This window comes from Parasteatoda tepidariorum, chromosome 2 (assembly GCF_043381705.1).
Source record: "Parasteatoda tepidariorum isolate YZ-2023 chromosome 2, CAS_Ptep_4.0, whole genome shotgun sequence".
NCBI classification, from domain to species: Eukaryota; Metazoa; Arthropoda; class Arachnida; order Araneae; family Theridiidae; genus Parasteatoda; species Parasteatoda tepidariorum.
In genome coordinates this window covers 74,750,209-74,761,733 of record NC_092205.1, presented here as the reverse complement: position 1 = coordinate 74,761,733, position 11,525 = coordinate 74,750,209, and the positions used below count along the sequence as shown (strand labels likewise).

General features: G+C 30.1%; 1 protein-coding gene across 1 annotated transcript in view; it reads left to right on the top strand.

Moving 5' to 3' along the window:
* Positions 1-763: 763 nt before the first annotated feature.
* The window catches only part of LOC107448357 (protein toll), a gene marked incomplete at its 5' end in the record, with an annotated part of 34,800 nt that continues 24,038 nt past the window's right edge, over positions 764-11,525 (top strand). The window contains 5 exon segments of the mRNA XM_043043752.2: positions 764-872; positions 1,865-2,020; positions 3,559-3,886; positions 5,498-5,829; positions 8,741-8,933. Of these exon segments, the coding sequence (XP_042899686.2) occupies positions 3,712-3,886; positions 5,498-5,829; positions 8,741-8,933 (700 nt within the window).

Below are 11,525 nucleotides of genomic sequence, written 5' to 3'. Positions count from 1 at the left end.
TTTTTCGCTAAACCAATACTGACAGTTTGTCGTAGAATGTTCTAATGTAGACAGTGACCTTCCTCGTGTTTCAAACTATTTGTATGCCAGGTTTATCGAATTCGATCGATCGAAGAACAAGGAGAGACAGACACTCATTTATAATATATATATGTAATAAGCGAAACAACAGCCTCTATGTTATCCAGCCAGATGTCGCTCGTCTAAACGAAATGTATAGAACTTTCTCGATGTAAATGAGGAGTCAGTTGGAATTGTCTGTTGAAGCAGTTTCTAAGTGAAACTGATAATCTTAGTGATTAAAGTCTATGTGACTATGTTATTAGTTAGTTGAAGTTTGTTTCTGTGTGAAACTTGGAACCTGTGTGGTTCGATCCTGTGTAACTAAATGTTTCTGTGTGAAACTGGGAACCTGTGTGGTTCGATATTAATTGTTTAAGAATCTGTGTGACTCATGTTATCATTAAGGAATAAGCATAATCACTTAATGTCTTGATTGACTTTATTAATGGTAACCAAGGCATTTACATATGGTGTCAGGAGAAAAAATCATATTTTTTTTAGTCATTCTGTTTCGAGGACGAAACTCGTCAAAATAGCCGAGAATGTAATAAGCGAAACAACAGCCTCTATGTTATCCCGCCAGATGTCGCTCGTCTGAAAGAAATGCATAGAACTTTCTCGATGTAAATGAGGAGTCAGTTGGAATTGTCTGTTGAAGCAGTTTCTAAGTGAAACTGATAATCTTAGTGATTANGAAAAGCAGCCTATTGACTTCCTTGAAAGGTGATTCGCTGAAGGACCTTCCCTCACTGGAGTACATATCTTTCTACAATAATTCCATCCTGGATGTTAATCCCGATGTCTTTGAGGTGAGGTAAAATTTACAGCACTATCCCAAAGACTTGTTAAATTTCATTTTCAATATCCCCAAATTAAACTCCATATGAATATGGAAAAAAATATACATTACTTTTGTTTTACTGTAGGTAAGTAAAAAATAAAGAAATGAAACAGTGTGGTTAAAATTAATATCTTGTAATCAGAGTTTTTCAGTTCCAATTCTACTGATCAGATTTTAACTAAACATCAAATATTTGTAAAAAAACTTGAGTAAAATTATAATTTTTGATTACGCATCTGTATGACCTAAATACGTTTTTGTAAAGTTCGATTGGATCTCAAGTATCACTGTATCAATATTGACTTCCAGATTTCGATAAATGTGCACTCGATTCTCATTAGCTATAAGCCTAGATGTCGTTGGTAAAATTCTGGTTGTTTAACCACATTCGGTGAAAACAGTCAACTAGCTGGGTTTTTTTTTTACCGTAAGCCATACACCGTCAACTCAACCGTTGATTACCATCTTTTATGGTTATTACACTACTTTGGTTGAAAATAGTAAAATAACCATTTTTTTTTAGAAATTTCAAACCATGTTATTTTTTTCTATTGAAAAAAAAAAATTTTAAAATGTTCCACAAACCGGATAAAAAGGCTGGGTGTGGTTTCCCCGGCCTGAGGGCTAGGAGTTGCTCATATGCTCCCTCCGTAGTGGAAAGGATTCTCTCGGGACATAGTACTAAAAAAAAAAAAAAGGAATTTATGATAAGTAGAGAACATAGATAATATGTAGTAATAAAGCACAGAAAGCTTTCGGAACTTTTTCATATTTTTTTTTAAATAATTATTTAAACATTCAAACCGTAAGTGTACAATTACTTAATGTACTTAGTCTTTCTATCTTGAACTATGCGACACGTGGGTGTTTTATCTGTTAATGTAATCTTTCATTTTTAATGGTAAATAAAAATACATGCAATCTTCATAACATTCCCATTGTAATCTTTGTTCTTGATAGGGTACAAACAATGTGATTATTTTGGATCTTTCTTATAACAAGCTTACACTGCTGCCTCCTAATTTATTCGATTCCTTGAAGAAGCTGAAAAAAGTGGACCTCATTCATAATCAGCTGCTACACGTTAACCATCTCTTCAGGAATACACACCCACCAGTATGTAGACCTTAATACCTTTTTCTCTCTGTAAACAAAATAGATATTACATCCGTATGCATTAATGAATGTATTCGAATAAAATGAGAACGGAAAACACTAATTCCGGTAGCTTTTTTTTTACTTTAGTTTGAAAATATGTATGAGGATGGCTTTATAATTAACGACCATCGAAGTGTAGTTAGCTCACAATGCTGAAAAAACTAAAATTTACCAGTTAAGTTCAGTGCCAAAGATAAAAGGAATTATTTATAATTGTCTTTACTTATAGACATGGCATTTTAATAAAATTTTTGTACTTTTTCTGTATTTCTGTAACTACTTTGCCATTTTGAAAAAAGAATAATAACGAAAAGGAAAAGCGCTTTCTTTAATGTTTTAGCACTTGTTATGTGAAAGAAAGGCGTGCATACTGTGCATCTTAGAATCGAAATTTCACCCTTTTTCCTACCATCTTCAGTACTAATGTCTATGCTGGAACTCCTTTCCGAGTGATATGATTTTAAAGCAAAAAATAATTTAAAATTTTTTTCATCTCTAAATAAACTTTTTCCAATAAAATTTCCGACAACTGACTAATCAATTAGAGTACTGAAATCTCCCCAAAAGCACTATACTTCTTACGACAATAAAAGTTTTCGATTGTTGCTCAAGCATTGTAACCAGAATTTACTCGCCAATTTGAATTTGTCGCCAATCGAAATTTTAATAAATAACTGTTTAAAATGTTTTGACTTCAACTGGATCTATGTGGTGGATAGCCGTAATAATCCGTGATGAGGTTCTTGCATGGATTATACGACCTAACGCCGAGCTTCAATAGTTTTCTATTCGTTACAAACAGAATATGCCATTGCATTATCACCTAAAAAGAGATCACCCTTGCATTATAGAATATTAAAATATAAACGGTAACTAATCACTTCTGACTAGATGCAGTGCTCAATTTCAAATGAAGATCTGTATTTCATTGCTATACAAGTTACTATTCCAAATTCAGATATAATTAAATTAACTAGAAAGTAATAATAAATAAATTAATGAAATTAAAAATCGAGTTTTTTATGGTGACTAAAAATGGAAAAATACTTAGTTTTTTCTTCAGACTTAAATCGAAGGACGCAGAACTTCCAGAATAAAACGCCTTTTACCAAAAAAAAATTTACCATCGGAATCCACCTTCATGTCTTTCAAAATGGACACGTTTTACTTTTTATTATTATTATTTCACATTCAAAAGAAGTAAAAGTAGACCGATTCTGAACAAAACTGAAGTGCCACATTTGAAACCGTTCAAAGATAAACTTAAATAACAAATTTTCACTTTTAACTAAGAAAATATTTTTCACGTTTTTAACGTATTTCGCACTTTGAAATGTATTTGACAATTTAAGGGACCATCTCGATAACATTTCTGGTGTATTTAAACAGCTTTTTAAATGTTGTTTTTCAATTATACTATTTAAGCTTCGTAAATCCGAAACGTGAAACGTATTTCCTAATTGTATTTATCAGTCAATTTATTTTTCAATTTTTAGTTTATACATCTGGCTTACAACAACATATCTGACGTGGCCGCTATTTTACCTACGACTGCATGGAACCTAACTACACTCAATATTTCAAGTAATCCCATAGAGCAAGTACCTGATGACTTTTTCCAAGTTAAAGCACCAAATATTAAATATTTAATGATGGGACACTGTCAAATTCGTAATTTTAATATGAGCCATTATAAAAATTTGTTACATTTTCAAGTACTTGATCTCAGTTATAACAGGATCGAGGTAATACCTTATCCAAGAATAGCTTTCAGATTGCTAGTGTATTTATCGCTCGAAGGAAATCTAATACGAGAAATTAGAGGTAAACTTTCCTATTTTTTTTCTTTTTAATTTTTACAACTTAAACGCTACCTTTTATGTCCTCCGGTTGCAAAACTCTTTAAAAGATATTTTATTATTATTATAATAATTTAATTTAATTCACGTCAAAAATTTCACACAGTTTCTAAGTCAGTAATGCTACGAAAGTAATTTTTTTTCTTCAAAATAAACATAAATAAATAAAAATCAAGCTTGTGCATAATGTTTTCCAAATAGAACGATTCAATTTTTACCAAAAATGTTTTTTCTTACATAACAAAAAATAAATTTTCTAAACATCTTACTAACAATTAGACAATTTATCAAAATCTCTTAATTGAGAAATCCCGTTTTGAAATTATTTATTTACACTAACTAAATATAGTTAAGTCACTGTTATTGTGAAGAACTGTATTTTTTTCCTGAAACTCATAAAATTCATTAAAACTCATCCAGCTTAAAACTCATTCAGCTTCAAATAAATTTGAACTAGCCTATCTGGGAAGATAATGCGGCTGATGAGTTATAATAAATTTTCTAAACATCTTACTAATAATTAGATAATTTAACAAAATCTCTTAATTGAGAAATCCCGTTTTGAAATTATTTATTTACACTAACTAAATATAGTTAAGTCACTGTTATTGTGAAGAACTGTAATTTTTTCCTGAAACTCATAAAATTCATTAAAACTCATCCAGCTTAAAACTCATTCAGCTTCAAATAAATTTGAACTAGTCTGTCTGGGAGATAATGCGGCTGATGAGTTATAATAAATTTTCTAAACATCTTACTAATAATTAGACAATTAATCAAAATCTCTTAATTGAGAAATCCAGTTTTGAAATTATTTATTTATACTTAACTAAATATTGTTAAGTAACTGTTATTGTGAAGAACCGTAATTTTTTCCTGAAACATAAAATTCATTAAACTCATCCAGCTTCAAATATATTTGAACTAGCCCGTCTGGGAAGTTAATGCGGCTGATGAGTTGTAATGACTATCAAGATATTATATTCGGTACAAACTGAAACTGATTTCCATCAATTCTGAAAATCTCTGGGGCATTTAGTGCATATTTTTCCAGCCTGACGTTTACCTGATTCGTTTATCCAAAGATAGTTCCATGCAAAAAGTAAATTCTAGTAAATGATATTTATAATTTTTTTTCAATAATAACCGAAAATGTTTGCTTTTTAAGGTATACAGTTTTTGCATCCCTTTAAAATAGATAATTTTACATTTTACATTTTTCTACCTGATTTCGTAATTTAAAATATCGTCTGCACTAATTAATTAACATATTCGAGGTCACCCCTCGAATCATTTAGAATGAGGCCTGGAACGTTAGATCAAAAGTTATTCAAAATAGTCCTTTATTGTGCACTGTGTGCCATTAAGAATGCGATGAACAGTTAATTGCTGCACATTCTTTGAATCTGGAGCGAAAATTCAATTTCACCAATGTCAAAATTATTTCCACCCCAATCACAGGAACTGTAATATTTTCGAAATGGCGAAAATTGCATCATTCAAAATATTCTTAATCAATGTTTATCATTACACGAACATCAACACGATCATTGAACATAATTCGTTCTTTTCACAGCTTTCAAGACCCGCTTGGCAATATTAAACCTATTCAACAACCGTTTACTAAGCTTGGGTACAGTTTTACGTTTCGGCCAAGTGAGACACGTACATGTGGCAAAGAATGAAATTCAGCAGCTGACAGCATGGGACTTTAAAGGCCTCAAAGAATTGTTTGAATTTAAGGCTCAGGAAAATCAAATCAAAATGATTGAACGTTTGACGTTTGCAGGCTACCGCAACGAACTCAGAATTCTAAATCTCAACCATAACCATCTAAGGACACTGAATGGCAGTTTTCAATATTTGTCAGAGTTGCGAGAGTTGTACCTTGCATCGAACTTCATTAGTGTGAGTTTTATGTGTTAAAAAATGAACAAGAGCATTCTTTATCCCTTGAACATTCTTATCCCTTTAACGCAGACTTTTAATTAAATATATTTTTTAAATGTTTTCTTTATTTTGGATTTATTTATGTCAAAAAAGGTGAAAAATAATATATTTAGCATTTTAATAATTTATGGTTTACAAAATAAAGCAGGAAACATAGGTGAAACTTTTTCTAAGTTGAATGTAGAATCTTAAAAAACAAAAATATTTCCACAAAATAATTTTTTTAAATTTGCCTTTATTTGCAGTTATTTAGATATAAGAAAAACAGTTATTCATGATTGGAATTCATTTATTTTACACAATCAATCATTGATACATTTTTGAATAGAAATGAAAAAGAAATTCCCACTACGTTTTCTAGATTTTATATTTCGGTACAAATATAGTTTTTTTTGTCGTGTCTATGACATAGCCGATATAGCTTTTGTTGTGGGTCTATCTGCATTTATATTACATATCATGTGTTTCGTTGGAATTGGTTTTTCTCTTAGTTTAGATTTAGCAATTGCATTTGCATCTTGGATGGAGACGTTACAGTCATTAAGGTTGAGATTTCTGGCATCTTTGGCTAATTTATCTACAAATATAGTTTCGATGATATAACTATTAGACTGTTATTAGTATTTAAAATATATCAAAGTATATTTTTGCTTTTAATTGGAACGTCAGAAGAAAATAGATGAAAGGGACACTTGTGTCCCATCTGCGTTAAAGGCTTTTATTCGTTTTCTATAATATGAAAGTCGTTCGTGAAGCTGCGGAGTAAATAAATAATGATAAAATTATCACTGCAAAAACTTATTTGCAATTATTTTTGCCCTTTCCCATCAAGGCTCTTATTCTTAAAAAGAATAATTGTCAATTCCGATTCAAATATTTGTCATTTGTTATCGAGATATCAATTCATGTCTGAGGTTTTTTAATTATTGAATTGTTTTTCACATGCATTTTTAGAAATGCATGTAAAGCACCTAGTGCCTAGGCGGGCTTCCTTGTCTCATCTGTGATAATCTATGAATGAGTTGAAAGCAGAAGTTAAGACTGAAATAAGGAGTCCTCTCTTAGGGACCAACTAATTTTTCTTATCTATCCAATACAAAAAGAGAAAATAAAGATGTTTTGGAGGCTGAAAGGTGTAAATAAATATACCAAAGGTAGAAAATGAGGTTATGTTTTGCACCAAAGATAACCTCATCAATAAACCTTAATTTCAATCTCATAAAGTCAAACTATCATATATCACTCAGTTATACTTTCAGTTAAAATCGCGTAGTTAAATTCACACTTCAAATATACCTACTTGCTTAAAGTGTAAAAAAGTCACTTGTACACCTAAAAAATCAACATTTTCTAAGCTGGTTGCTATGAACCTCAATAAAACCTCAAGTAGAAATAAAACAACTTCACTTTGGTAATAAACTCTGAGAAGTTGATTTTGTAAGGTTGTTTTTGAAGTCAACTGCACATAAAGCTCAAATAAACTTTAATACCTCAAATAAATCTCAAAAACACTTTAAATTTTTGTAGAGGATTCGTTACACTAACTGTATTTTTACATTTTGAAACCGGAAAAGGCCTCCTAAAAAAGTTATATCCTCACTATAATCTTAGACAGTAAACTGTAAAAAGAATTTAAAACCAAAAATGGTGTAAACTACTATACGCCAAAGTGGTGTTCTACTGCAACAAGAACCATGGGCAGTTCCTAGTGTAGTTAAACACTAAGAATATCCTTTTGCACTACTTCTTCGATTTTCAGTACTAAAATTTATAATAACAAAAAAAAAATATANGGATTTTATTTTTAATCAATAATGTATTCTTTCTCGTTAGCAACAACCTTTCAATGCTGGGTCGAGAATGAATCGAAATGGATAAAAAGAGACTTGGGTTTTAAGACTAACGAATATTTAATGCACCGAAACGACATTGCTTTCCGGTCCGCCTAATATATTGTATAGATAAATCAAACATACTAGTAGCACAGAGAGAATATTAAGGCGAATTTGAACTAGGCTTAATAAAACAGTAGATTATCGAAGTTAAGAATCTCTGGCTACGGTCAATGAGACGGTGGGTAACCAATTCCATCAACCTGAGATGAACCTGAAAGAATGCATAGTTTCGACCTTCATTAAACTGTTATACAGTAAACTGCTCTACTTCTGGCGTAGTTTGTCGGACTACAAAGCAGTGGAAACGTCCCTTCTGCGGAGGATGATAACTGTGATGGCCTGTCTTCGGATCATCCGCAAGAATGTTTCCCATATTGTTGCTAATAGCCCTGTTGAAGATTGACAAGCAGACGATTATTTTCAAAGACATGGTAGCAGACGATTAATTTCAAAGAACATAATTGAAGTTGCAGGTTGGCAAAAGCACAAAATTAAAAAAGGACATATTGTTTTGGTAGCTCTCGTTTTCTCTTTGTTTTTTAAGAGAATCAGTAGAACATTCTTTTTCTTCTTTTTAGTTGAACTTTCTTGTGTTTTTTCTCACAAGGTGAGATTTTTTCGTTAAATTAAATATTAAAATTTTGTTATTTTTTTGTTTTGCAATATTTTTTCTGTGCTACATTTTATGTTTTTAATTTAGCAATTAAGAATAAAAGGTTCTTTTATTTTGTTAACTGCAACAAGCCCATTGTGCAGTTCTAGTGTTACAAAAATTAAGTACTGCTATTAACGGATATTATTATTTTTTTAATCAAAAGTCTTCATTGCTTAATTCAAAATTTTCAATTTCAAAACACTATCAAATCATCAATTGTTACAATATTGTGTATCTGAATTCTATACATTAATATTTTATTCAGATTAAGTATCATTTTTTTACTTTATAATAATGATTTGTACGTCTCTGCTTACAGGTGTTTGAAAAGGGAGAATTTTTAGGTCTGAAAAGTTTATATTATTTAAAAATTAATGGGAATCGTATCGTAACAGTTGGAAATTGTCTTCGCAATTTATCTAAATTAGATATTCTGTATTTGAGCAACAACTCAATTGAAACTCTAAGAAAAGAGCAAATGCCTGATACTCTAAAATATGTAGATTTGAGTGGTATAATTTTATAAAAATATCAATCTTTCCATTATGTTAAATCAAAGCTGAACTTGAATGCTGCGCTTGTATACAGATCCATTACCTAAATTTAATCTGACGAATTATCTCAATTTCGGGGCACTAGGTTCGAGGCACCAGGTACGAGGCACCAGGTTGGTTTCAATGCACCAAATTACTATTTACCTAATGAAACAGAAACCAATTATTTTCGTTTGTTTACACATTAAGTTTTGATTTCAAGAAATACGTTATATTTTCCTCGTCAACTAAAGAATGCGAGAAAAAGTCATTTTTGGTATTTTAGTTAATTCAAATTTCAATGTAGCAGAAGGCAGTGTTTTCAGCTTTGGTTCAACAAAATGTTTATCTGTAGTTTGTTAAATTAAAAATGGAACACCCTAATAACTTTTGGTTCGGTGATTGATAAATGATCGGTTTATCACCTACTGATATGCAATGTTATTGGTTCTCTAATAAACAACACTAAATATACTAGTTAAACACCGTACAAATAGTCTTTAAGTTAGGAAATCAAATACATTATATAAAACCATATAGTTAGAAACGAGTTACCGAGTTTATTAATCGTATTGCTTAAAATTGTTTGGCTCAACTTTGAAATAGATTATAAAAAATAATAAAAAATATTGAAAAAATAATTTTGCCTAGTAAAAATAATTTTTTTTTCGTAATAGCCGAATTTTATAATTGATTCAGTTTAATATTTTTTAAGACATGGTTAAATGTGTAATAAGTAAAACAAATTTACAGGGCAACTAACTTTCGATCGCTAAATTTTGCAGTTTAAGAATTAAATTCCGCCAGAAAAAAAAATACGCTCTCGAAGTACGTATTTTTTAAGAACTGATTTTAACTACAGATTATATATCGTCTGCATTTATTAATAAGCAAATTTAATGTTATTCTTTTTCTCCATTAGGTAGATTGCAAATTAACACCAAAAACATATTTGTAGATCAAAAGTTATTTAAGTTTTCCAATTTTAGTTATTTTCTGCATTGTACAATGTACAATAATTTTTTTAAAACATTTATATTATTTTAACAAAAGTATTCTCCAAATCGAACGAGGTAACATAAATATAAATTTAATACGACTAAATGTTCGTTTTAAAATCATAATTTCAACAAAAAAACTATTTTCGTTATGAAGAATTCCAAAATTATATGAAATAGATTTTATGCCGTAATAAAATGTGATTTTTTTTTTAAGTATTCGTATTTTCTGGATAGAAGTTTTCGTTTAACTTTCGATATGAATTTTCTCTTTGCATACAGGATAGCTAAGAATTTCATTTTTACAGAAAAAATGTGCCATAGAAGAGTTTCAGGAAATATGTTATTACTAACTGCTAAAAATTGTTATAAGAATGTTAATTTTTTTCTTAATTTAAGTTTAATTAAACTAAAAATCAAAATCTGAATAATTGTTCTTGGCTAGTAATCATTTATGCTATTCAAAACCTGCCAGACGCAGCTTTATCTCTTTTTTTTCCAATTATGCAATAACATCATAAAAATTAATTTGATTCACTTTTCGATCAGAATTCGTGGAGCTCAATCCTACCAAAAAACCAGAGATTTTTTTTAATCCTAAATACCAAATTATTGAACATATATTCCAAATATAAACAGAATTTAATGCTGCACTCTATATCAGGTGACTAAAATAGAGAATAGTCAATTTAAACTTCTATCACCAATCTGAAAAACATTAAAAAAGCGTATCCTAAAAATACTTGTTATTTTCAGCTTTAAGGCAAACTTTTATCTTGAATCTGAACCCGTAAATTACTAGAAAATATTGAACCAATTCAATTTTTTTCTTATCTAGACAGAAACATTTATCGTCTAATATCGTCAACAACGCTTGTGAAAAACTCTCAAATATCAGAGTAAGGTTGATTTTAATGTTCGCCACAACCTTTATCACAAAGCCCAACAAGGTTTATAAATGATTAGCGAATAAACCATTCAAGCTTGAAACCAAGTTAAATTTAACTATGCTAATTTACTCGTTATGAGGTTCGCATTAACAACCCTTTTATATCAAACTTGAAGCTGCATTTACAGAACAAGGCTAGAAAAACCTTCAGAAATCGAGGATGTAAAAAGTTTCTCCAATCGAGGATAAATTCACCTTCTCGAGGTTTATTTTAAACTAGTGGGCTGCACCCCCTGCTCGCTAACCCTCGCCAACTCCCGAAAATTGCCACTCAATCTTATATGGTTTGCTTCGCAAACCAAGCTCGCTTCGCTCGTTACTAACTTAGGTACATTGCAAATGCACAAAATTCTAAGAATTCAAAACAATCATTCAAATCCATATAAAAAAATTTTTTTGAAAAAATTACATCTTTTTAGTAAATACTAAGTCATTAAAATAAATTTGAATTCAAATAAATGACATGTAATTCGTTAAACCTATTAAAAATGCGCTGTAGTATAAAATCTTAAAGCGTAACAGCACGACTGAGACTCATTTATCATTGAATAACTAATAACTATAATAAAACAAATAAATTCGTGGTATAAATCAAAAATCGTCAAATATTTTCGTAATATATAA